The 27,937-nt window shown below is 48.9% G+C and overlaps 1 protein-coding gene and 1 long non-coding RNA gene across 3 annotated transcripts; one reads left to right on the top strand and one right to left on the bottom strand.

Annotated features, from left to right (window-relative positions):
* Window positions 1–160: 160 nt before the first annotated feature.
* On the top strand, window positions 161–3,180 carry LOC136789021 (uncharacterized). Its single transcript, XM_066988281.1, has 3 exons — window positions 161–263; window positions 400–463; window positions 574–3,180. The coding sequence occupies exons 1-3, from the start codon at window positions 213–215 to the stop codon at window positions 2,697–2,699; spliced, it is 2,241 nt and encodes a 746-aa protein (XP_066844382.1). The 5' UTR covers window positions 161–212; the 3' UTR covers window positions 2,700–3,180.
* Window positions 3,181–5,862: 2,682 nt separating this feature from the next.
* On the bottom strand, window positions 5,863–11,425 carry LOC136789022 (uncharacterized). 2 transcript variants are annotated; one of them, XR_010827727.1, is made up of 4 exons: window positions 7,984–11,422; window positions 7,799–7,862; window positions 7,320–7,688; window positions 5,863–6,934 (listed from the first exon to the last, which is right to left on the bottom strand). It is a non-coding gene; the product is annotated as an uncharacterized lncRNA (long non-coding RNA). The 2 variants fall into 2 exon arrangements; XR_010827726.1 differs by having other exon boundaries at window positions 5,863–7,688; window positions 7,984–11,425.
* Between the last annotated feature and the right edge of the window lie 16,512 nt (window positions 11,426–27,937).

The following is a 27,937-nucleotide window of genomic DNA, read 5'->3' as shown; positions in this document are numbered from 1 at the left end:
TCCCCCACCTCCCCACAGGATGCAGCACAGGGGCACCGGCCTGCTTCAACGTGGGCAGGGGGCTGTGACCTCACAGAGGCGTTGCCGTGTGCTGTCTGTGACCTCACGGCCGTGACCCTAGAAAGCACCGGCCAGCACCCCCCGTCTGCCAGTGCGGTCGTACCTGGCTGTGAGCAACGGTCGACAGCAGCTTTTTCCTCATCCCCAGCCTCATGCTTTTGCTGGCCGGGATCTCCCTGCTCTCCAGGGGTCGAGACCGACAGGTACGGGGGCTGGAGGGTGGGGGAATTCGGGGCTGCGAGACTCGGGGCTTTGGGACTGGGGGGCCAGGAGGTGTTGGAAGGGGTCCCGTGGGTCCCTCCCCAGGTTGGTCACAGTGCCGTGCTTCTGTGCCCACAGGGTGACGGCCAACTCCGGCGAAGTTGTGGACGGCGGCAGCGGCAACCACCGGTACCAAAGCCAGGTGAGTCCCCCGTGGGTGAGCCTCAGCACCGAGCAGCCCATCCCTATGGGGCTGCGGTGGCCCTGGTGCCTCTCTCCCACTGCAGCTCAGACTCCCTCCCTGTTTTGCAGGCGGCAAGAGGCGTTACCGGTCAGTTACTGTGGACCACATCGTACATGAGTCCATCATTCGCCCAGACGGGGGGCTGCCTCACAGAGGGGTGCAGCTCACTCGCCCTCTCAAATTGCCCATGGCCCCCCCAGCTGTTCCTGATATGGTTAAAGTGGCTGCAGGACAAGCAGCAGGACAAGCTGCAATGCCAAGGAAAGATGATCGTGGCATCTCTGGAAGAGAAGACAAATTGCTCTCTTCTATCAACACCAGCGGAAGTGTGGAAAAAGCAAGTGATTCCTCCAGAACGAACAAGCAACCACATGGCCTGACAGCCCTCAAACGTTCAATAACCGAGACTCAGGATCGTAGGGCAGGAGACAGGGACAAAGAGTTGCACTCTGAGGTGAGCTCCTCCAGCCAGCCACCACAAATGGACTGCATCGTGCGTGAGAGCATTCTCCGCCCGGATGGAGGGCTGCCTTACATGAGTGGATTGTTACTGCGGCCTCCTGCACAGCCCAGGGCAGAACCAGCCGTACTGAGCCCTGAGAACACCATCCGCAAGAGCTTCTTTCATAAGGATGAGGAGCAGACAAGAAGAGAAAAGGAATTCCTGCGGCCTCACAGATTGTCCATGGCTTCTTCAGCTGTTCCTGGCATGGCCAAAGTGGCTGCAGGACCAACAGCAAGACCACCTACAATCCAGAGAAATGCTGGTCATGGCATGACTGTGAAAAAACACAAATTAGAGTCTTCCACTGACACCGACAGAAGCATGGGGAAACCAAGTGGGCTCTCCACAGAGAACCAGTGCCCAAAGGGCTTGAGGGCACGCAAAATATCTAAGATGGAGATTCAGGATTACATGGAAGGAAAGAGGAAGCAAGGGCCACACTCTGGGATCAGCTCCTCCAGCCAGCCACCACAAACGGACTGCATTGTCCGGGAGAGCATTCTCCGCCCTGATGGAGGGCTGCCTCAGAGGAAGGGGGAGTTCCTGCGGCCTTTTGGGTTGCCCATGCTCTCTTCAGCATTTCCCAGCTGGGCCAAGAGGGAAAAAGGACTACCTTTGCCCCAGGCAAATAGAAGAGATGACAGGTCTGCACCTGGCAGGCACACAGACTGTGCTCTTAGTCCCAAGGAATGTGCAGGGAAACTGGGCGGGCTCCCCATGAAACAGCAGCAACCCAGGACTGACATTCGGGGCTCCACGCAATGCAGTAACAGTGAGCCATCTGCAAGGTGGATGATTGTTCACGAGAGGTTACTTGACCCACAAGAGGGACGATGTCAGTGGAAGGAGGTGTCCAAGGGGCGACTTCCACAGGACGACCTGTCCCAGCAACCTTTTGAACTGTCCACGGCCCTTCCAGTGCTTCCCAGCCCAGCCAACGGAATTATGCATAAAGACCAGGGCTGCCAAACTGACTATGTTATCATCCTGGATCCGTTTGTGACGGATGTCAGGAATGGGAAAGAGCCTGACACTGCAGCGCCTCTCAGGATCAAGAAGCTGCAGCTGAAGGAAGAGCACCGCAGCAAGCTCAGTGAGCACATAACAAAGAAGTGCCGGGAAGTACAGCTGCAACGCTTCCCTGGGCCAGTGCAGAGGTCCACTGAAAAGATGCATCGAGCACTGCCCAAAAATGCCTGTGCTGGGGCCGGAGCCTTACCACCACGAAGTCCCTGTGTCCGCTTCATCAAGCACAAGCCCCTCCTGCATCCGGACCAGGTCAAGCAGAGGAGGCTTGGGGCATCCATTGCCTGCCCAGCGGCCTCGAGGACACCACGCTCCCGCCCCGTGCCTGTCTTTTTCCACAGCCCTGAGGCCACGTTTATGCCTGAGGAGCAGCGTGAGGCCCTGGAGCTGCACATTCGTGCCAAGAAGCTGCAGATCCTTGAGAGACGTCTGGGCACGAAGCATCCATCCCAGTCAGCTGTGCCCCAGGAGGAGGGTGGCAGGGCAGCCCTAAGGACCAGCGCCCTGCCCAGCATGCCCTGCAAAGTTGCAAAGACATCGAGCACCTCGTGGAACCAGGGATCCCACCAGGCAGACTCTGCTGAGGCGGTGCACAAGAGCAAGTGGCAGAACCTGCGGGCACTCTACTCTGCCCTGCAGGGCAAGGCCCACGGTCACAAGTAGCAATTGTGGAAAGGTGTGACAGAGGACCAGGGTCCAGGCAGCTCACTCCTCCGGTCCAAATAAATCCTCTTCCTAGCCCCATGGTGGGAATCGTGTCTTGTTTGTGAAGCGCCGGCAGACTCACGGTGGGCTGTGCCTGCAGGCTGGAGGGGGGTGGCAGGGAAGGGGTGTCCCAGGGCAGGGGGCTTGCCCATTAGTCCAGTGTGAATTCACCCATTCCTCTCTTAATTCAGGGGTATTCTAACTGACACCTTCTCAAACTCCTAACTTGCAATTCCCAACTGGTAGCTCACAACTCATGACTTGTTTCGTGCATCCATCGAGAAAATAGTTGCCTACCTGAGGGTGAGAGAGCTACATACGCAGAGGCTGATGAATACTCAGGAGATACCCGGCTCGATCGCGGTTCTCCTGATCCTCCTGACAGTGATGATTTAGATGATTTGGGCAAAGGCAATGCCATGGAGCTGGCTGCTCCTGTGAAAGGCATTGAGCAAACCCAGATGCACCCCCTCAGACTCCCGCGAGAGGCTTGGCCTCCTTGGAGTTAACTCATCTCCAGCTATAACTGACGGACCGTGTGTGGGAAAAAGGGGCACATCAGGATACCCTTGTGAGAAGCAATCTGTAGAAAGTAACACGGGCTCAGGTGAGGATCTCAGTGAACTAGCTTTTTATTCATGATTGCAGTGCCGGGTGTCCTGCAAGCAGGAGCGCGAAGCAGACGTGTATCATAACCTTATATCCCCTATTACCCGATTCTTGATTCCTCCCCTGTTTCCTCACTGGCTGAGTAGTACAGGTTCAGAACCTACTCGACGCTTGTTGCTATACCATGTATGTCCAATTTTATTTGACCAACCTTTAATTTCTCCTTTTCCCTCCTTTTTTCTTCTCTTGTGACTGGAGGGGCTCGTGACTTTTTGTTTTTGCTGTATCCGCAACTGCTTGTGTTGTATTTCTTAGCCATCCTCCTTGTTTTGGGAGAGTGGGACCTTCCAATATCCCTTTATCTGCTTAGCATACTCCCCACTGTTATGCCACTGTTATGCCTGCACGATCGCTTTTAAATATGCAAAGGCCCCAAACCTGCAGCTCACACAGCAGGGCAGGAGTTGGGGCCTCAGTGCATCTGGAGCTGCAAGGGAGCCAGAATGCTGCCCAAGGCAGGGGCACTGCCTGCAGGTGCAGATGGCAACTGAGCCTGCCCAGACTGAGGTTCAGGATCACAAGGCAGGAAACGGAGCTGAAATGATGTGCACAGGGGGCTGCTCCTCCAGCCAGCCGCCAGCGCTGGGCAGCATGGTGCATGAGAGCCACCAGATGGGGTATGTCCCACCATCCAGCCAGCAGCAACAGGGATGATCCTTCATGAGAGTCTTCTTGACCAGACAAGGGGCGATGTCGGTGGAAGGACCTGTCCCAGCAGACTCTTGGATTGTCCACGGCCCTCCCTGTGCTTCCCAGCCCAGCCAACACAGTACTGCAAAAAGACCGGGGCTGCAGAACTGACTTTGTCATCATCCTGGCCCCTGCCACAAGGTACATGTGCTCATGGCACTTGCACCAAGCCTGTGGCACCCAGGGTACTGGAGCGGTACCGACCATCAACAGCACCCGCTCCCTCTGGGGAGTGGAGGGGAAGGTGCTGATCTCTGCTCTTTTGGGAGAGCAACGGGACCTGAGGGAACAGCACGGAGCTGTGACAGGGGAGGGTCAGGCTGGGTGTTAGGAAAAGGTTCTTCACCAAAGAGGATGGTTGGGCACTGGAACAGGGTCCCCAGGGATGTGGTCACAGCAGTGAGCCTGTCAGAGTTCATGCAGTGTTTAGACAGTGCTCTCAGACATTGGGTTTGGTTTTTTGGTCCTTTGTGGAGCCAGGAGTTGGACTCGATGATCGAGGTGGGTCCCTTCTAACTTGGGATATTCTATGATTCTATGGAAGAGTGAGGCCCTTGTTGGCATAGTATCCACCAAGAGCCCTTCTCTCCCAACTTGGTATTGTGAGAAAAATCTCAAATAATTTTCTTCAGACAGGATCTTCTGTGAGGCTATTTTATTCATGATTGCAATGGCGGGCGTCCTGCCAATTAGGAGTGCATTTTTGTAAACAAATCATAACCTTTTATTCCCTATTACCCAACACCTGATCACCTCCCCTGTTTCCTCATTGGCTGAGTACTACAGGCTCACAAGCTACTCGATGCTCCTCTATACCATATATGCACAATTTTTCTTTCTTTCTTTCTTTTTTTTTAACCCTTTAATTTCTCCTTTTTCCCTTTTTTCCCTTTGCTATGTATTGAGAACGTGTGATCTTTGTTTTACTGTTCTCACACTGCTCATCCTGTTTTTCTCAAGCTTCCACCTTATTTTGGAACAGTGAGGCCTTCTACTGTCCACTTACCTTCTTAGCATTTCTCTGTACTATGACTACACAGCTGCCTTGGAATACAGAAAATTAGGTCTCTACTGCAAAAACACAACTTAGTTTCTCACTATTCCCCCTTCTTCTTTTCTTACTTCTATTGTTGTTTTTGCACCTGTTCACATACCGCACTCTTGAGTTTTTCCAAGATTAGAGTGCAAAACTCTTCTTCGGATGTCACGGGGGATGGTAGGTGTACAATGCCATTATTATTACAATACCAACACATAGCTGTTTGAGCAAATTCTATTTAGGTAACCATGAAGTTAGTTTCTCCCAAATATTTCTAAATCCCCAGGAATTGTCATCTTGAGCTACTCTATGTAGGATCTTGTTGTGTTTTTTTTCTTTTTTTTTCCAAAATATTTTTTATATCAGTCAAATTTGTCCTATTTGATCTACATATATAGAGCAACTAGTAATAATTACAGTGCATGCTTCTCCTTATGAGGTTAATAATAAATCTAATACCATTTGATTCTAGAGTACTATTTTTGCAGACTTATCAAACTTATTTTCTAGTTTTTCAATTATAGCTGAGATATTTACAATAGCTTTTTCTAATTCACTCACCCCTAACCAAGGTAAAAACCACCTTGCTAAGCTGGGAAATGCTAGAGAATTTTACTAGAGGATTATCTGGAGTCCACTTAATTCTGCGTGTGGTTTCGAGGGACTTCAGCTTTGTGGGTCTTCAATAATAGTTACATTTGGAATTATTGCACTCAGGTTGCAAGCTCTCTTCCATCCTAGGGGCAACATCTTCCTCACTTTATTGCCACATAGCCAGTACCACCCCTTGCCATTTGGGACAGGCCATCCAGTTACAGGATTCTCATGTTGTATCAGGTGTGCATTATGTACATTAGCCTTCCCGTGGCTACCATATTTGGTACAGTATGGATTGTTCCCTACTTCATGGATAATATTTCCACACCCAGGGCCAGTAATATTGCCCCCTGAGTTTCTATCAATGTTGTTCAAAAGGCACCTTTGATAACACGGCATATTGTAGCCAGGATTATGTGCAGGGAGCTCAAATTCAAAATCTATTCCTTCCCGGGACTGAGTATGATCTGTCATTTTTAGAAATCTAGAGAATCCAGACACAGTTACTGCTGGAAATAGCAATCAGGGACAAGGCCTTTACAATCTTTCTAGGCATCTGGGTGCAAATCCAACAATTATTTCGAGATAGAACTCAAGAGATGTTCTGGATTAATTGGAAATGCTGATTTTTCCCTCCATCCTATCACTAATCCATTGAGAATAGGTATTACTAAGATAAACTTAAAATACATCATTTCTATGTGTATATACACCCCTATAATAATTAAGAAATAATAATTAAGGAATACAATAAAAATCACAAACTAATAAGGATTCTTCTGGTGGGGATTAAATACCGCCCCCCCCCGCCTTTTTCTCCCACGTCCAGGGAGTGTTCCCTGGAAACACTCCAGTTCTGTGTAATTCAATCCCCTTTTACTCAATAATTCATTAAGAATCCTTCTAAGGAGAAGTTAAATGTTTACAATAGATAGTTTAAACAATTTTAACCTTAAAAGTCTTTCTTAATGCAGTCTCTCAGGTATCAGGGTTATCTGATGTTTTTACCCAGGTGTGAGTCCACTCTTTCTCAGCCGTTCTTTCTGTCGTCTCAGTAGTCAGGAGCACTTGGAACAGTCTGTCCCACTCAGGTTGAAGTTTTAATTCTCTCCATGCTTGCATCAAAACACAATCTCCTGCTCAGAATGGTTGGATCAGGACTTCCAAGGGTGGGGTTTGAGCTAATGATCCAAGGGTCCTGAGAGGTGACAAAGAGGATGACAGCCTGAGTATATAGTTATTAAGAAAAGCATCTCTTGTCTCAATTTGAGGTAATTCATTCCCTTTGTCCATGTACAGCAATCCAAATAATATTTCATATGGTGAAACTCCCACATCTTTTCTTGGGGCAGTTTGAATTCAGAGAAGTGCCAAAGGTAAGCACTTCGTTCAGGGAAGCTGAGTTTCCAGAACTTAGTCAACTGCTTCTTTACTGTCTGATCTGCTCCACCCTTCCAGAAGAGGAAGGATGCCGAGGAGTATGAAATTTCCACTTAATTCCTAGAGTCCACATTAGCCCTTGCAACATTTCTGACAGAAAGTGATTTCCTTGTTCAGAGTCAGTATTTCCAACAATTCCATACCTGGGAATTATTTGTTCTAGAATTACTTTAGTTACTATTTAGTAACTATTACTTTAGTTAGGCCATGTGGTTGCTTGTTCGTTCTGGAGGAATCACTTGCTTTTTCCACACTTCCGCTGGTGTTGATAGAAGAGAGCAATTTGTCTTCTCTTCCAGAGATGCCACGATCATCTTTCCTTGGCATTGCAGCTCGTCCTGCTGCTTGTCCTGCAGCCACTTTAACCATATCAGGAACAGCTGGGGGGGCCATGGGCAATTTGAGAGGGCGAGTGAGCTGCACCCCTCTGTGAGGCAGCCCCCCGTCTGGGCGAATGATGGACTCACGTACGATGTGGTCCACAGTAACTGACCGGTAACGCCTCTTGCCGCCTGCAAAACAGGGAGGGAGTCTGAGCTGCAGTGGGAGAGAGGCACCAGGGCCACCGCAGCCCCATAGGGATGGGCTGCTCGGTGCTGAGGCTCACCAACAGGGGACTCACCTGGCTTCGGTACCGGTGGTTGCCGCTGCCGCTGTCCACAACTTCGCCGGAGTCGGCCGTCACCCTGTGGGCACAGAAGCACGGCACTGTGACCAACCTGGGGAGGGACCCACGGGACCCCTTGCAACACCTCCTGGCCCCCAGTCCCCCAGCCCCGAATTCCCCCACCCTCCAGCGCCCTGTACCTGTTGGCGTCAACCCCTGGAGAGCAGGGAGATCCCGGCCAGCAAAAGCATGAGGCTGGGGATGAGGAAAAAGCTGCTGTCGACCATTGCTCACAGCCAGGTACGACCGCACTGGCAGACGGGGGGTGGTGGCCGGTGCTTTATAGGGACACGGCCGTGAGGTCACAGACAGCACACGGCAACGCCTCTGTGAGGTCACAGCCCCCAGCCCACGTTGAAGCAGGCCGGTGCCCCTGTGCTGCATCCTGTGGGGAGGTGGGGGACCAGGACGGCTCCGCCGGGCTCCTCGCTTGGGGCCAGGGTCACAGCCCACTCCTGTCCCCCACCACAAGCTGCTTAGTCTGCCACACTACAGGTTCCCTTCTGATGCCATCTGTCCTTTCCTGGTTTCAGCTGAGATCGGGTTTTCTTCCTAGTATGCAGTAATGTACTGTGTTCTGGATTTAGGAAGAGAAGAATGCTGATAACAGACGGATATTTTAATTATTGCGTGGCAGTGCTTACATGGAGCCAAGGACGTTTCAGCTCCTCACGCTGCCCTGCCATCGAGGAGACCGGGGGTGCACAAGGAGCTGGGAGGGGACAGAACCAGGACAGCTGACCCTAACAGGCCAAGGGATGTCTCATACTATATGGCGTCAGGCTGAAGAATAAAAACGGGTGAGTTGGCCAGGGTGTGCTGCCACTGTCCGGGGACAGGCTGGGCATTGGTCAGCAGGTGGTAAGCAATTGTGTTTTGCGTCAGTTACTTTGTATATTCTATTTTTACTACTGTTATCATCCCTTCCTTTTCTTTTACTATTAAATTGTCATTATCTCAACCCATGAGTTTTACCTTTTCTCTGGTTCTCTCCCCAATCCCACTGTTGAGGAGTGAGCAAATGGCTGCGTGGTGCTTAGCTGTCTGCTGGGTTAAACCACAATCCCTCCTTTTAGCAAACTGGTAGAAGAGCTAGAAGAATGGGGAAGCACTGTCAAGTCTCATCACCCCTGCAGTTCTCCTCTGGCGCCAGTAAAGACTCCAAATGGCCAGTGGCGACTCTCGGGAGATTATCCAGCCTTGAACACTGCCATTGCTCCTCAGGAATCACAGAATCAAAGAATGGCTGTGGTTGGAAGGGACCTGTGCAGCCTGGTCTGCTGACTCATGGGTGGTAGTGGATGCCCTGGGGGTCTGTCTACCGTTGTGGAAGCAAACCAATTGGCAGCACAGATATGAACCAGTCTGGGTTGCTGCATCGTGGCAAGACGTGCTGCCCAGACAAAAAACGCTGATGTAAAATTACAGCATTTAGATACATGTCCAAGAAGCACACCACTAAAGAACATGGGAGCAACGACCAGGTAAAGCAGCCTGCAAAAATGTGTCTCACGTAGACCTGGACTGGGAATTTAAGGATGAGCTGTTGGCTCGATGGGCCAACGAAACATCCAGACATCTAGGGAGAGATGGCACATACAGGTAGGCTCTTGATCAAGGAGTGGACCTGACCATTGAGGCCATCACACAGATCCCCCCCAACATGTGAAACAAGTGCAGCAATCAAGTGAGCTACACGAGTAGTCTCCCTGGACTAGAGGGCACTGGCTAGGTTTTTGTTAGGGTGAGGCCTGGCAGATTGTCTATATTGGACTGCTACCGTGACCCTCCAAGGAAAGCACTACAGACTCACCATAGTGAAAGCAACTAGCAGGTCGCTTGAAACATACCAAGTAAATCACACCGCTGCCCAAAACACTATCTTGGGCCTTTTAAAGCAAGTTGTACGGCATCGTGACAGCCCTGAGAGAACAGAGTCAGAGAATGGGAATCATTCCCAAAATACTCTTCTGAGCTCCTGGACCAAGAAACTGCACTGAATGGATGTCTCACAGCCCATATCATCCAGAAGCCTCCAGAAAGGTTGAGAAACATAATGGTCTGTTAAAAGCTACTGTTCCCCTGCGTTGACCATTGAGACTCCAAAGAATGAGAAACAACCTGCAGCCAATAACACAGGCTCAGGCGAGGATCTCACTGAACTAGCATTTTTATTGGTGATTGCAGTGGTGGCGCCCTACAAGCAAGAGCGCACAGCAGAGGTGTATCATAACCTTATATCCCCCTATTACCCAATGTTTGATTCCTCTCCTGTTTCCTCATTGGCTGAGTACTACAGGTTTACAACCTACTTGACGCTTATTACTATACCATATATGTACAATTTTATTTGACCGACTTTTAATGTCTCCTTTTTTTGGTGGTGGTGTTTTTTTGTTCTTCTTTCTTCTTTCCCCTTCTTCTCTTGTGACTAGAGGGACTTCTTCTGTCTTGAGTAGTCAGTGGGACCCTCCACTATCCACCTATCTTCTTAACACTCGGCACTGTTATACCACCGCTTCGCCTGCACAATCACTTTTGAATATGCAAGGTTAGTGGCATTTTCCCCTGCAAAACCACAACTTTCATTCCCACAAAAGGCCACGTGGCGACCCACAGATTACACAGCCCTGAATGCCGCCACTGCACTGGCTACTTTGTCTATTCCCAGTTGAACTGAGAAAGTCTATTTTTCTAATGAACAGGCCTTTCCACGGATGGCCACAGTAGACACGTAGGATGTGTTTTTTATGATTCCAACACTGGAGACAGATAGGGAGGGATCTGCTTGTACCTGGCAGGGACTACAATATGCATTTACTCACTTGCCGCAGGATTTTACGCATAGTCCTGCCATTGCTCCTGCTACACTGGCTAGAGAGCTAGAAATACAAAAATTCTTTCAAGACATTCCTGAGGTTCATAATAAAACAGAATCTGTTTTGCCAAAATATGGAGCTTCCATTTCCAGGAACTAGAAGCGTACTTGTTTCTACATACCCAGGGCAAACAAGAGCAGAAAGCTGGTAAAGTAACTCAGCTCTTCAACAGATACAGGCAGGTGCAACAGAAGGAAATCAAGGAGATCTCTGCTCTTGTTTCCATGGCCCTACAAGTGGCAGGAAGATGTGATCACTGAGCAGCAATCCCCACCAGCCTGAACTCATCCCTATACTGGGGCTGGCACCTTACCACCACGAAGTCCCTGTGTCCGCTTCATCAAGCCCAAGCCCCTCCTCCTGACTGTGCTACGATTACGTGCATAAAACAGTAGCAAGCCATCACTCAGCAAGAGGTAAAGCTGATGAAAAATGCCAAGAGAGGAAGAGCAGAGTGAAAGAGAACTTTAAAAGGAGAAGAGCAACTCTTTAGTGTACAAAGCCAGACTGCAGAGTGAGGAAAATCTGCAGTCTTGCCTGAAGTGCAGGCTTTGGAAAGGAAGCAGCAAGAAGGGGCTGCCTGAGTGCGTGGGTCGGTCCCGCCAGGCCTGCGGATATGGCATTACTGCCCCATGACACCGGCCCTTAATAAAGCCCTTCGCTAACTGCTCATTTTAGCAAAAGTCAAGCGGTTGTGCTGACAATTCTGCCATCAAGTGGGACCAAAAGTAATAAAGAGCTCCTTCCCAGCTGAGAGGAGGCTGAGAGCAGGCCTCATGGCGGCCGGCAGCTTCCTCACAAGGGGAGCAGAGGGGCAGGCGCTGAGCTGCCAGAGGACAGCAACAGGACCGAGGGAAGGGCACGGAGCTGTGACAGGGGAGGGTGAGGCTGGGTGGTTGGGACCAGTTCTTCACTGAGACGGTGGTCACAGAATCACAGAATGGCTGAGGTTGGAAGGGACCCCTGAAGATCATCCAATTCAAAACCCCCTGCCCAGCAGGATCACCCAGAGCACATTGCGCAGGATGGCATCCAGGCGCGTTTTTTAGAGTATCTCCAGAGAAGGAGACTCCACAACCTCTCTGGGCAACCTGTTCAAGTGCTCTGTCACCCTCACAGTAAAGAAATGCCCTCTCATATTCAGCCAGGACCTGCTGTGCTTCCGTTTGTGTCCGTTACCCCTCGTCCTGGGTTTAAACAGCGGCCTCCTGTACTGGATGAGACAGAAACAGCCCTTTTCAGCCCTGAGAAGACCAACCGCCACAGCTTCTTTCGGAAGGATGAGGGGCAGGCACGCAGAGAAAAGGAATTGCTGCGGCCTCATGGCTTGTCCATGGCCTCTTCAGCTGTTCCTGGCATGGCCAAAGTGGCAGCAGGACCAGCAGCAGGACCACCTACCATCCCAAGAAAGGCTGATCATGGCATGACTGTGACAAACCAAAAATCACGCTCTTCCATTGGCACCAGCAGAAGCATGGGGAAAGCAAGTGGGCTCGCCATACAGACTCAGTGCCTGCATGGCCTGAGGGCACCCAAAACATCCAAGCTGGAGATTCAGGATTACATGGAGGGAAAGAGGAAGCAAGGGCCACACTCTGGGGTCAGCTCCTCCAGCCAGCCACCACAAATGGACTGCATTGTCCAGGAGAGCATTCTCCACCCTGATGGAGGGCTGCCTCAGAGGAAGGGGGAGTTCCTGAAGCCTTTTGGGTTGCCCATGCTCTCTTCAGCATTTCCCAGCTGGGCCAAGAGGGAAAAAGGACTACCTTTGCCCCAGACAAATAGAAGAGATGACAGGTCTGCACCTGGCAGGCACACAGACTGTGCTCTTAGTGACAAGGAATGTGCAGGGAAACTGGGCGGGCTCCCCAGGAAACAGCAGCAACCCAGGACTGACGTTTGGGGCTCCACGCGATGCAACAACACTGATCCATCAGCAAGGGGAATGACTGTTCACAAGAGGTTACCTGACCACAAGAGGGACAACGTCACTGGGAGGACATGTCCAAAATATGGAGCTTCCATTTCCAGGAACTAGAAGCGTACTTCTTTCTACATACCCAGGGCAAACAAGAGCAGAAAGCTGGTAAAGTAACTCAGCTCTTCAACAGATACAGGCAGGTGCAACAGAAGGAAATCAAGCAGATCTCTGCTCTTGTTTCAATGGCCCTACAAGTGGCAGGAAGATGTGATCACTGAGCAGCAATCCCCACCAACCTGAACTCATCCCTATGCTGGGGCTGGCACATTCTCACTACGAAGTCCCTCTGTCCGCTTCATTAAGCCCAAGCCCCTCCTCCATCCCTAACATCCAACCCGAAAACCTGCACGATGAAGCTCTCCTCAGGGGACATGTGGTATGGGGAACCGCAAAAGCTGCACGATGCAGAACTCAATGGTCGCAAAGTGATGAAGACACTAAAAGCTGCTCAACAAAGCACTCCTCAGAGGATCCAGTGAAGAAACAACAAAAGCTGCACGATGAAGGAATCTTCAGGGCCGCAGGGAAGAAAACACCAAAAGCTGCATGATGAAGCAATCCTCAGGGCCTGGAACAAGGAAAAAATATAAATACAAAACAAAATAAAACACCAAATTTTGGAAGATGAAGCACTTCTCAGGGGCAATACCAGAAGTTGCATGATGAACATCTCACCAGGGAAAACATCATGAGGAGAACCCCAAGAGCTGCACGATGCAGAACTCCTCAGAGCCGTAAGGAAGACAACACCAAAAGCTGTGCGATGAAGCAATCCTCAGGACCGCAGTGAAGAAAACAACAAAAGCTGCACAGTGAAGAACTCCTCAGGGCAGTAAGAAAGAAAACACCAAAAGTTGCACCAAGAAGCAATCCTCCGGGGCCAAAAGGTAAAGAAAACACAAAAAGCTCCACTGCGCAGCACGCTTCAATAGCCACACTGAAGATAATATGAAAACCTTAATAGGGAAGCAATCCTTAGCTGAAACATGGTCTGGAGAACCACAAAAGCTGCACGATGAAAATGTCCTCAGAGGAAAGGCACTGAAGGAAACACCAAAAGCTGTACACAGAAGCACTCCTCAAGTCGCACTGAAGAAAGCAACCAAAGCTGCTCAGCAAAGCACTCCTCAGAGGCTGCAGTGAAGAAACCCCAAAAGCTGCACGATGAAGAACTCCTCAGGGAAAACTTGGTGAACACAACCCGAAAACCTGCATGATGAACTTCTCCTCTGGGTGGTAGTGAAGAAAACACAAATAGCTGCACGATGAAGCTCTCCTCAGGGGAAAAGTGCTGAACAGAATCCCTGCAGCTGGACGATGCAGAACTCCTCCCAGGTCACACTGAAGAAAACACCAAAAGCTGCATGCTGAAGCAATCCTCAGGGGCCACAAGGCGAAGAAAACACCAAAAGCTCCACTGAGCAGCACTCTTCAAGAGCCACACTGAAGATAACATGAAAAGCTCAATGAGGAAGGAATCCTTAGCTGAAACGTGGTGTGGAGAATCACAAAAGCTGCACGATGAAAATGTCCTCAGAGGAAAGGCACTGAAGGAAACACCAAAAGCTGGATGCAGAAGCACTCCTCAAGTCGCACTGAAGAAAGCTACCAAAGCTGCTCAGCAAAGCACTCCTCAGAGGCTGCAGTGAAGAAACCCCAAAAGCTACACGATGAAGCAATCCTCAGGGAAAACTTGGTGAACACAACCCGAAAACCTGCATGATGAACTTCTCCTCAGGCTCGTAGTGAAGAAAACACAAATAGCTGCACGATGAAGCTCTCCTCAGGGCAAAAGTGCTGAACAGAACCCCAGAAGCTCGATGATGCAGAACTCCTCACAGGTCACACTGAAGAAAACACCAAAAGCTGCACGATGAAGAATTCCTCAGAGGACATGTGGTATGGGGAAAAAAAAAGCTGCATGATGCAGATCTCAATGGTCGCAAAGTGAAAAAGACACTAAAACTGCTCAACAAAGCACTCCTCAGAGGCTGCAGTGAAGAAACAGCAAAAGCTGCACAATGAAGAACTCCTCAAGGCCGTAAAGAAGAAAACACCAAAAGCTGCACGAGGAAACAATCTTCAGGGCCACAGAGAATAAAACACCAAAAGCTGCACGATGAAGCAATCCTCAGGGCCTGGAACAGGGAAAAAATATAAATACAAAACAAAATACACATACATAAATAAATATACAAAATAAATAAATACACAAACATAAATAAAAAACAAAACACAAAATTTTGGAAGACGAAGCACATCTCAGGGGCAATACCAGAAGTTGCATGAAGAACATCTCACCAGGGAAAACATGGTGAGGAGAACCCCAAGAGCTGCACGATGCAGAACTCCTGAGAGCCATAATGAAGAAAACACCAAAAGCTGCACGATGAAGCAATCTTCAGGGACACAGCGAAGAAAACACCTAAAGTTGGACAATGACGCAATCCTCAGGGGCCTAAAACAAGAAAAAAACACACCACATGTTGGAGGAAGAAGCACTTCTCACGGGCAACAAGCTGAAAACAATACCAAAAAATGCACAATGAAGCTCTCTCAAGGAAAACGTGGTGAGGAGAACCCCAAGAGCTGCACAATGCAGAACTCCTCAGAGCCGTAAGGAAGACAACACCAAAAGCTGCGCGAAGAAGCAATCCTCAGGGCCGCAGTGAAGAAAACACCAAAAGGTGCATGCTAAAGCAATCCTCAGGGGCCACAAGGTGAAGGAAACACCAAAAGCTCCACTGAGCAGCACTCTTACAGATCCACACTGAAGATAACATGAAAAGCTCAATGAGGAAGCAATCCTCAGCTGAAACGTGGTGTGGAGAACCACAAAAGCTGCACGATGAAAATGTCCTCAGAGGAAAGGCACTGAAGGAAACACCAAAAGCTGTACACAGAAGCACTCCTCAAGTCGCACTGAAGAAAGCAACCAAAGCTGCTCAGCAAAGCACTCCTCAGAGGCTGCAGTGAAAAAACCCCAAAAGCTGCACAATGAAGCAATCCTCAGGGCCGCAGAGAAGAAAACACCAAATCTGCACGATGAAGAACTCCTCAGGGGACATGTGGTATGGGGAACCCCAAAAGCTGCATGATGCAGAACTCAATGGTCGCAAAGTGATGAAGACACTAAAAGCTGCTCAACAAAGCACTCCTCAGAGGCTGCAGTGAAGAAACAACAAAAGCTGCACGATGAAGCAATCTTCAGGGAAATCTTCGTGAGCAAAACCCGAAAACATGTATGATGAAGTTCTCCTCAGGGTCGTAGTGAAGAAAACACCAAAAGCTGCACGATGAAGAATTCCTAAGGGAACATGTGGTATGGGGAACCCCAAAAGCTGCATGATGCAGAACTCAAAGGTCACTAAGTGAAGAAGACACTAAAAGCTGCTCAACAAAGCACTCCTCAGAGGCTGCAATGAAGAAACACCAAAAGCTGCACGATGAAGAACTCCACAGGTCCGTAATGAAGAAAACACCAAAAGCTGCACGATGAAGCAATCTTCAGGGCTGCAGTGAAGAAAACACCTAAACCTGGACAATGACGCAATCCTCAGGGGCCTGCAACAAGAAAAAAACACACCACATGTTGGAGGATGAAGCACTTCTCAGGGGCAACAAGCTGAAAACAATACCAAAAAATGCACAATGAAGCTCTCTCAGGCAAAACGTGGTGAGGAGTACCCCAAGAGCTGCACAATGCAGAACTCCTCACATCCGCAATAAAGAAAACACCAAACGCTGCACACTGAAAAACTCCTCAGGGCCTTAAGGAAGAAAACACCAAAAGCTGCACGGTGAAGCAATCCTCAGGGCCGCAGTGAAGAAAACACCAAAAGCTGCATGCTGAAGCAATCCTCAGGGGCCACAAGGCGAAGAAAACACAAAAAGCTCCACTGAGCATCACTCTTCAAGAGCCACACTGAAGATAACATGAAAAGCTCAATGAGGAAGGAATCCTCAGCTGAAACGTCGTGTGGAGAACCACAAAAGCTGCACGATGAAGAACTCCTCAGGGAAAACGTGGTGAACACAACCCGAAAACCTCCATGATGAACTTCTCCTCTGGGTGGTAGTGAAGAAAACACAAATAGCTGCACGATGAAGCTCTCCTCAGGGGAAAAGTGCTGAACAGAACCCCAGAAGCTGGACGAAGCAGAACTCCTCAGAGGTCACAGTGAAGAACACACCAAAAGCTGCACGATGAAGAACTCCTCAGGGGACATGTGGTATGGGGAACCCCAAAAGCTGCATGATGCAGAACTCAATGTTCGCAACGTGAAGAAGGCACTAAAAGCTGCTCAACAAAGCACTTCTCCAAGACGGCAGTGAAGAAACAACAAAAGCTGCACAATGCAGAACTCCTCAGGGCCGTAATGAAGAAAACACCAAAAGCTGCACAATGAAGCAATCTTCAGGGCCAGAGAGAAGAAAACACCAAAATCTGCATGAGGAAGTAATCCTCAGGGCCTGGAACAAGGAAAAAATATAAATACAAAACAAAATAAAACACCAAATTTTGGAAGACGAAGCACTTCTCAGGGGCAATACCAGAAGTTGCATGATGAATATCTCACCAGGGAAAACATGGTGAGGAGAACCCCAAGAGCTGCATGATGCAGAACTCCTCAGAGCCGTAAGGAAGACAACACCAAAAGCTACGCAATGAAGAACTCCTCAGGGTCGTAAGGAAGACAACAGCAAAAGCTGCGCGATGAAGCAATCCTCAGGGCCGCAGTGAAGAAAACACCAAAAGCTGCACAATGAAGAACTCCTGAGGGCCGTAAGGAAGAAAACACCAAAAGAAGCAAAATGAAGCAATCCTCAGGGCCGCAGTGAAGAAAACACCAAAAGCTGCACGATGAAGCAATCCTCAGGGGCCACAAGGCGAAGGAAACACCAAAAGCTCCACTGAGCAGCACTCTTCAAGAGCCACACTGAAGATAACATGAAAAGCTCAGTGAGGAAGCAATCCTCAGCTGAAACGTGCTGTGGAGAACCACAAAAGCTGCACGATGAAAATGTCCTCAGAGGAAAGGCACTGAAGGAGACAGCAAAAGCTGGATGCAGAAGCACTCCTCAAGTCCCACTGAAGAAAGCAACCAAAGCTGCTCAGCAAAGCACTCCTCAGAGGCTGCAGTGAAGAAACCCCAAAAGCTGTACGATGAAGGAATCTTCAGGGCCTCAGAGAAGAAAACACCAAAAGCTGAACAATGAAGAACTCCACAGGTCCGTAATGAAGAAAACACCAAAAGCTGCACGATGAAGCAATCTTCAGGGCCACAGTGAAGAAAACACCTAAACCTGGACAATGACGCAATCCTCAGGGGCCTGAAACAAGAAAAAAACACACCATATGTTAGAGGATGAAGCACTTCTCACGGGCAACAATCTGAAAACAATACCAAAAAATGCACAATGAAGCTCTCTCAGGGAAAACGTGGTGAGGAGAACCCCAAGAGCTGCACAATGCAGAACTCCTCAGAGCCGTAAGGAAGACAACAGCAAAAGATGCACGGTGAAGCAATCCTCAGATCCGCAGTGAAGAAAACACCAAACGCGGCACAATGAAGAACTCCTCAGGGCCGTAATGAAGAAAACACCAAAAGCTGCACAATGAAGAACTCCTCAGATCCACAGGGAAGAAAACACCAAACGCTGCACAATGAAAAACTCCTCAGGGCCGTAATGAAGAAAACACCAGAAGCTGCACGATGAAGCAATCCTCAGGGCCACAGTGAAGAAAACACCAAAAGCTGCACGATGAAGCAATCCTCAGGGGCCATACGGTGAAGAAAACACTAAAAGATCCACTGAGCAGCACTCTTCAAGAGCCACACTGAAGATAACATGAAAAGCTCAATGAGGAAACAATCCTCAGCTGAAACGTGGTGTGGAGAACCACAAAAGCTGCACGATGAAAATGTCCTCAGAGGAAAGGCACTGAAGGAAACACCAAAAGCTGGATGCAGAAGCACTCCTCAAGTCGCACTGAAGAAACCAACCAAAGCTGCTCAGCAAAGCACTCCTCAGAGGCTGCAGTGAAGAAACCCCAAAAGCTGCACGATGAAGAACTCCTCAGGGAAAACTTGGTGAACACAACCCGAAAACCTGCATGATGAACTTCTCCTCTGGGTGGTAGTGAAGAAAACACAAATAGCTGCACGATGAAGCTCTCCTCAGGGCAAAAGTGCTGAACAGAATCCCTGCAGCTGGACGATGCAGAACTCCTCACAGGTCACAGTGAAAAAAACACCAAAAGCTGCACGATGAAGAACTCCTCAGGGGACATGTGGTATGGGGAACCCCAAAAGCTGCATGATGCAGAACAAAATGGTCGCAACGTGAAGAATGCACTAAAAGCTGCTCAACACAGCACTCCTCAGAGGCTGCAGAGAAGAAAACCCAAAAGCTGCACAATGAAGAACTCCTCAGGGAAAACTTGGTGAACACAACCCGAAAACCTGCATGACGAACTTCTCCTCAGGGTCGTAGTGAAGAAAACACCAAAAGCTGCATGATGAAGAACTCCTCAGGGGACATGTGGTATGGGGAACCCCAAAAGCTGCATGATGCAGAACTCAAAGGTCACTAAGTGAAGAAGACACTAAAAGCTGCTCAACAAAGCACTCCTCAGAGGCTGCAGTGAAAAAACACCAAAAGCTGCACGATGAAGGAATCTTCAGGGCCGCAAAGAAGAAAACAACAAAAGCTGCACGATGAAGCAATCTTCAAAGCTGCAGTGAAGAAAACACCTAAACCTGGACAATGATGCAATCCTCCGGGGCCTGAAGGAAGAAAAAAACACACCACATGTTGGAGGATGAAGCACTTCTCAGGGGCAACAAGCTGAAAACAATACCAAAAAATGTACAATGAAGCTCTCTCAGGGAAAACGTGGTGAGGAGAACCCCAAGAGCTGCACAATGCAGAACTCCTCAGAGCCGTAAGGAAGACAACAGCAAAAGCTGCACGGTGAAGCAATCCTCAGGGCCGCAGTGAAGAAAACACCAAAAGTTGCACAGTGAAGAACTCCTCAGGGCCACAGAGAAGTAAACACCAAAAGCTGCACGCTGAAGCAATCCTCAGGGCCTGGAACAAGGAAAAAATATAAATACAAAACAAAATGAAACACCAAATTTTGGAATCACAGAATCACAGAATCACAGAATCGTCTAGGTTGGAAGAGACCTCCAAGATCATCTAGTCCAACCTCTGCCCTAACACTAACAAGTCCTCCACTAAACCATATCACTAAGGGCTACATCTAAACGTCTTTTAAAGACCTCCAGGGATGGCGACTCAACCACCTCCCTGGGCAGCCCATTCCAATGCCTAACAACCCTTTCGGTAAAGAAGTTCTTCCTAACATCCAACCTAAACCTCCCCTGGCACAACTTTAGCCCATTCCCCCTCGTCCTGTCACCAGGCACGTGGGAGAATAGACCAACCCCCACCTCGCTACAGCCTCCTTTCAGGTAACTGTAGAGAGCGATGAGGTCTCCCCTGAGCCTCCTCTTCTCGAGGCTAAACAACCCCAGCTCCCTCAGCCGCTCCTCGTAAGACTTGTTCTCCAGACCCCTCACCAGCCTCGTTGCCCTTCTCTGGAGTCTCTCAAGCACCTCCATGTCCTTCTTGTAGCGAGGGGCCCAAAACTGGACACAGTACTCAAGGTGCGGCCTCACCAGAGCCGAGTACAGGGGGACAATCACCTCCCTAGACCTGCTGGCCACACTGCTTCTTATGCAAGCCAGGATGCTGTTGGCCTTCTTGGCCACCTGAGCACACTGCTGGCTCATATTCAGCCGACTATCAACCAGTACTCCCAGGTTCTTCTCCGCCAGGCAGCTTTCCAGCCACTCATCTCCCAGCCTGTAGCTCTGCTTGGGGTTGTTACGCCCCAGATGCAGGACCCGGCACTTGGCCTTGTTGAACTTCATGCAGTTGACCTCAGCCCATCGGTCCAGCCTGTCCAGATCCTCCTGCAGAGCCTTCCTTCCCTCGAGCAGATCGACACACACCCCCAACTTGGTGTCATCTGCAAACTTACTGAGGGTGCACTCAATCCCCTCATCCAGGTCATCGATAAAGATATTAAAGAGGACCGGCCCCAGCACCGAGCCCTGGGGGACTCCACTAGTAACCGGCCTCCAACTGGATTTGGCTCCATTCACCACAACACTTTGGGCCCGGCCATCCAGCCAGATTTTAACCCAAAGAAGATGAAGATGAAGCACTTCTCAGGGGCAATACCAGAAGTTGCATGATGAACATCTCACCAGGGAAAACATGGTGAGGAGAACCCCAAGAGCTGCACGATGCAGAACTCCTCAGAGCCGTAAAGAAGAAAACACCAAAAGCTGCACGATGAAGAACTCCTCAGGGGACATGTGGTATGGGGAACCCCAAAAGCTGCATGATGCAGAACTCAATGGTCGCAACGTGAAGAAGGCACTAAAAGCTGCTCAACAAAGCACTCCTCAGAGGATCCAGTGAAGAAACAACAAAAGCTGCACAATGAAGAACTCCTCAGGGCCGTAATGAAGAAAACACCAAAAGCTGCACGATGAAGCAATCCACAAGGCCTGGAACACGGAAAAAATATAAATACAAAACGAAATAAAACACCAAATTTGGGAAGATGAAGCACTTCTCAGGGGCAATACCAGAAGTTGCATGATGAACATCTCACTAGGGAAAACATGGTGAGGAGAACGCCAAGAGCTGCACGATGCAGAACTCCTCAGAGCCGTAAGGAAGACAACACCAAAAGGTGCACGATGAAGCAATCCTTGGGGCCGTAGTGAAGAAAACAAGAAAAGCTGCACGATGAAGCAATCCTCAGGGAAAACTTGGTGAAGAAAACACCAAAAGCTGCACGCTGAAGCAATCCTCAGGGGCCACAAGGCGAAGGAAACACCAAAAGCTCCACTGAGCAGCACTCTTCAAGAGCCACACTGAAGATAACATGAAAAGCTCAATGAGGAAGGAATCCTTAGCTGAAACGTGGTGTGGAGAACCACAAAAGCTGCACGATGAAAATGTCCTCCGAGGAGAGGCACTGAAGGAAACACCAAAAGCTGGATGCAGAAGCACTCCTCAAGTCGCACTGAAGAAAGCAACCAAAGCTGCTCAGCAAAGCACTCCTCAGAGGCTGCAGTGAAGAAACCCCAAAAGCTGCACGATGAAGAACTCCACAGGTCCGCAGAGAAGAAAACACCAAAAGCTGCACGATGAAGAACTCCTCAGGGGACATGTGGTATGGGGATCCGCAAACTCTGCGAAATGCAGAACTCAATCGTTGCAACGTGAAGAAGGCACTAAAAGCTGCGCAACAAAGCACTCCTCAGAGACGGCAGTGAAGAAACAACAAAAGCTGCACAATGAAGAACTCCTTAGGGCCATAATGAAGAAAACACCAGAAGCTGCACGATGAAGCAATCCTCAGGGCCACAGAGAATAAAACACCAAAAGCTGCACGATGAAGTAATCCTCAGGGTCTGGAACAAGGAAAAAATATAAATACAAAACAAAATAAAACACCAAATTTTGGAAGACGAAGCACATCTCAGGGGCAATAGCAGAAGTTGCATGATGAATATCTCACCAGGGAAAACATGGTGAGGAGAACCCCAAGAGCTGCACGATGCAGAACTCCTCAGAGCCGTAAAGAAGAAAACACCAAAAGCTGCACGATGAAGCAATCCTCAGGGCCACAGTGAAGAAAAAACTTAAAGTTGGACAATGATACAATCCTCAGGGGCCTGAAACAAGAAAAAAACACACCACCTGTTGGAGGATGAAGCACTTCTTACGGGAAACAAGCTGAAAACAATACCAAAAAATGCACAATGAAGCTCTCTCAAGGAAAACGTGGTGAGGAGAACCCCAAGAGCTGCACAATGCAGAACTCCTCAGAGCTGTAAGGAAGACAACACCAAAAGCTGCGCGATGAAGAACTCCTCAGGGCCGCAGTGAAGAAAACATCAAAAGCTGCATGCTGAAGCAATCCTCAGGGGCCACAAAGCGAAGGAAACACCAAAAGCTCCACTGAGCAGCACTCTTCAAGAGCCACACTGAAGATAACATGAAAAGCTCAATGAGGAAACAATCCTTAGCTGAATCGTGGTGTGGAGAACCACAAAAGCTGCACGATGAAAATGTCCTCAGAGGAAAGGCACTGAAGGAGACAGCAAAAGCTGGATGCAGAAGCACTCCTCAAGTCGCACTGAAGAAAGCAACCAAAGCTGCTCAGCAAAGCACTCCTCAGAGGCTGCAGTGAAGAAACCCCAAAAGCTGCACGATGAAGAACTCCTCAGGGAAAACTTGGTGAACACAATGCGAAAACCTTCATGATGAACTTCTCTCCCTGGTCGTAGTGAAGTAAACACAAATAGCTACACGATGAAGCTCTCCTGAGGGGAAAAGTGCTAAACAGAACCCCAGAAGCTGGACGAAGCAGAACTCCTCACAGGTTACACTGAAGAAAACACCAAAAGCTGCACGATGAAGAACTCCTCAGGGGACATGTGGTATGGGGAACCCCAAAAGCTGCACGATGCAGAACTCAATGGTCGCAAAGTGATGAAGACACTAAAAGCTGCTCAACAAAGCACTTCTCAGAGGCTGTAGAGAAGTAACCCCAAAAGCTGCACAATGAAGAACTCCTCAGGGAAAACTTGGTGAACACAACCCGAACACCTGCATGATGAACTATTCCTCAGGATCGTAGTGAAGAAAACACCAAAAGCTGCATGATGAAGGAATCTTCAGGGGACATGTGGTATGGGGAACCCCAAAAGCTGCATGATGCAGAACTCAGTGGTCTCTAAGTGAATAAGACACTAAAAGCTGCTCAACAAAGCACTCCTCAGAGGCTGCAGTGAAGAAACAACAAAAGCTGCACAATGAAGAACTCCTCAGGGCCGTAATGAAGAAAACACCAAAAGCTGCACGATGAAGAACTCCACAGGTCCGTAATGAAGAAAACACCAAAAGCTGCACGATGAAGAACTCCACAGGTCCGTAATGAAGAAAACACCAAAAGCTGCACGATGAAGCAATCTTCAGGGCTGCAGTGAAGAAAACACCTAAACCTGGACAATGACGCAATCCTCAGGGGCCTGCAACAAGAAAAAAACACACCCTATGTTGGAGGATGAAGCACTTTTCACGGGCAACAATCTGAAAACAATACCAAAAAATGCACAATGAAGCTCTCTCAGGGAAAACGTGATGAGGAGAACCCCAAGAGCTGCACAATGCAGAACTCCTCAGAGCCGTAAGGAAGACAACAGCAAAAGATGCACGGTGAAGCAATCCTCAGATCCGCAGTGAAGAAAACACCAAACGCTGCACAATGAAAAACTCCTCAGGGCCGTAATGAAGAAAACACCAAAAGCTGAATGCTGAAGCAATCCTCAGGGGCCAAAAGGTGAAGAAAACACAAAAAGCTCCACTGAGCAGCACTCTTCAAGAGCCACACTGAAGATAACTTGAAAAGCTCAATGAGGAAACAATCCTTAGCTGAAACGTGGTGTGGAGAACCACAAAAGCTGCACGATGAAAATGTCCTCAGAGGAAAGGCACTGAAGGAAACACCAAAAGCTGTACACGGAAGCACTCCTCAAGTCGCACTGAAGAAAGCAACCAAAGCTGCTCAGCAAAGCACTCCTCAGAGGCTGCAGTGAAGAAACCCCAAAAGCTGCACGATGAAGAACTCCTCAGGGAAAACTTGGTGAACACAACCGGAAAAACTGCATGATGAACTTCTCCTCTGGGTGGTAGTGAAGAAAACACAAATAGCTGCAGGATGAAGCTCTCCTCAGGGGAAAAGTGCTGAACAGAACCCCAGAAGCTGGACGATGCAGAACTCCTCACAGGTCACACTGAAGAAAACACCAAAAGCTGCACGATGAAGAACTCCTCAGGGGACATGTGGTATGGGGAACCCCAAAAGCTGCATGATGCAGAACTCAATGGTCGCTAAGTGATGAAGACACTAAAAGCTGCACAACAAAGCACTTCTCAGAGGCTGTAGGGAAGTAACCCCAAAAGCTGCACAATGAAGAACTCCTCAGGGAAAACTTGGTGAACACAACCCGAACACCTGCATGATGAACTATTCCTCAGGATCGTAGTGAAGAAAACACCAAAAGCTGCATGATGAAGAACTCCTCAGGGAACATGTGGTATGGGGAACCCCAAAAGCTGCATGATGCAGAACTCAGTGGTCTCTAAGTGAATAAGACACTAAAAGCTGCTCAACAAAGCACTTCTCAGAGGCTGCAGTGAAGAAACACCGAAAGCTGCACGATGAAGGAATCTTCAGGGCCGCAGAAAAGAAAACACCAAAAGCTGCACGATGAAGAACTCCACAGGTCCGTAATGAAGAAAACACCAAAAGCTGCACGATGAAGAACTCCTCAGAGCCGTAAAGAAGAAAACACCAAAAGCTGCACGATGAAGCAATCTTCAGGGCTGCAGTGAAGAAAACACCTAAACCTGGACAATGACGCAATCCTCAGGGGCCTGCAACAAGAAAAAAACACACCATATGTTGGAGGATGAAGCACTTCTCAGGGGCAACAATCTGAAAAAAGTACCAAAAAATGCACAATGAAGCTCTCTCAGGGAAAACGTGGTGAGGAGATCCCCAAGAGCTGCACAATGCAGAACTCCTCAGAGCCGTAAGGAAGACAAGAGCAAAAGATGCACGGTGAAGCAATCCTCAGATCCCCAGTGAAGAAAACACGAAAAGCTGCACAATGGAGAACTCCTCAGGGCCGTAATGAAGAAAACAGCAAAAGCTGCACGGTGAAGCAATCCTCAGATCCGCAGTGAAGAAAACACCAAACACTGCACAATGAAGAACTCCTCAGGGCCGTAATGAAGAAAACACCAAAAGCTGCACGGTGAAGCAATCCTCAGGGGCCAAAAGGTGAAGAAAACACAAAAAGCTCCACTGAGCAGCACTCTTCAAGAGCCACACTGAAGATAACATGAAAAGCTCAATGAGGAAACAATCCTCAGCTGAAACGTGCTGTGGAGAACCACAAAAGCTGCACGATGAAAATGTCCTCAGAGGAAAGGCACTGAAAGAAACACCAAAAGCTGTACGCAGAAGCACTCCTCAAGTCGCACTGAAGAAAGCAACCAAAGCTGCTCAGCAAAGCACTCCTCAGAGGCTGCAGTGAAGAAACCCCAAAAGCTGCACGATGAAGAACTCCTCAGGGAAAACTTGGTGAACACAACCCGAAAACCTGCATGATGAACTTCTCCTCAGGCTCGTAGTGAAGAAAACACAAATAGCTGCATGATGAAGTTCTCCTCAGGGGAAAAGTGCTGAACAGAACCCCAGAAGCTGGACGATGCAGAACTCCTCACAGGTCACATTGAAGAAGACACCAAAAGCTGCACGATGAAGCAATCTACAGGGCTGCAGTGAAGAAAACACCTAAACCTGGACGATGACGCAATCCTCAGGGGCCTGCAACAAGAAAAAAACACACCATATGTTGGAGGATGAAGCACTTCTCACTGGCAAGAAGTTGAAAACAATACCAGAAAATGCACAATGAAGCTCTCTCAGGGAAAACGTGGTGAGGAGAACCCCAAGAGCTGAACAATGCAGAACTCCTCAGAGCCGTAAGGAAGACAACAAAAAAGCTGCACGGTGAAGCAATCCTCAGATCCGCAGTGAAGAAAACACCAAAAGCTGCACAATGAAGAACTCCTCAGGGCCGTAATGAAGAAAACACCAAAAGCTGCACAATAAAGAACTCCTCAGGGCCGTAATGAAGAAAACACCAAAAGCTGCACAATGAAGAACTCCTCAGGGCCGTAATGAAGAAAACACCAAAAGCTGCACGGTGAAGCAATCCTCAGGGCCGCAGTGAAGAAAACACCAAAAGCTGCATGCTGAAGCAATCCTCAGGGGCCACAAGGTGAAGAAAACACAAAAAGCTCCACTGAGCAGCACTCTTCAAGAGCCACACTGAAGATAACATGAAAGCTCAATGAGGAAGCAATCCTCAGCTGAAACGTGCTGTGGAGAACCACAAATCCTGCACGATGAAAATGTCCTCAGAGGAAAGGCACTGAAGGAAACACCAAAAGCTGGATGCAGAAGCACTCCTCAAGTCGCACTGAAGACAGCAACCAAAGCTGCTCAGCAAAGCACTCCTCAGAGGCTGCAGAGAAGAAACCCCAAAAGCTGCACGATGAAGAACTCCTCAGGGAAAACTTGGTGAACACAACCCGAAAAACTGCATGATGAACTTCTCCTCTGGGTGGTAGTGAAGAAAACACAAATAGCTGCAGGATGAAGCTCTCCTCAGGGGAAAAGTGCTGAACAGAACCCCAGAAGCTGGACGATGCAGAACTCCTCACAGGTCACACTGAAGAAAACACCAAAAGCTGCACGATGAAGAACTCCTCAGGGGACATGTGGTATGGGGAACCCCAAAAGCTGCACGATGCAGAACTCAATGGTCGCAAAGTGATGAAGACACTAAAAGCTGCACAACAAAGCACTTCTCAGAGGCTGTAGGGAAGTAACCCCAAAAGCTGCACAATGAAGAACTCCTCAGGGAAAACTTGGTGAACACAACCCGAACACCTGCATGATGAACTATTCCTCAGGATCGTAGTGAAGAAAACACCAAAAGCTGCATGATGAAGAACTCCTCAGGGAACATGTGGTATGGGGAACCCCAAAAGCTGCATGATGCAGAACTCAGTGGTCTCTAAGTGAATAAGACACTAAAAGCTGCTCAACAAAGCACTCCTCAGAGGCTGCAGTGAAGAAACACCGAAAGCTGCACGATGAAGGAATCTTCAGTGCCGCAGAAAAGAAAACACCAAAAGCTGCACGATGAAGAACTCCACAGGTCCGTAATGAAGAAAACACCAAAAGCTGCACGATGAAGCAATCTTCAGGGCTGCAGTGAAGAAAACACCTAAACCTGGACAATGACGCAATCCTCAGGGGCCTGCAACAAGAAAAAAACACACCATATGTTGGAGGATGAAGCACTTCTCAGGGGCAACAATCTGAAAAAAGTACCAAAAAATGCACAATGAAGCTCTCTCAGGGAAAACGTGGTGAGGAGAACCCCAAGAGCTGCACAATGCAGAACTCCTCAGAGCCGTAAGGAAGACAACAGCAAAAGATGCACGGTGAAGCAATCCTCAGATCCCCAGTGAAGAAAACACGAAAAGCTGCACAAT

Source organism: Anser cygnoides, chromosome Z (genome assembly GCF_040182565.1).
Source record: "Anser cygnoides isolate HZ-2024a breed goose chromosome Z, Taihu_goose_T2T_genome, whole genome shotgun sequence".
Lineage (NCBI taxonomy): Eukaryota > Metazoa > Chordata > Aves > Anseriformes > Anatidae > Anser > Anser cygnoides.
The sequence above is the reverse complement of the archived record's forward strand: the minus strand, read 5'-3'. Positions and strand labels throughout refer to the sequence as shown.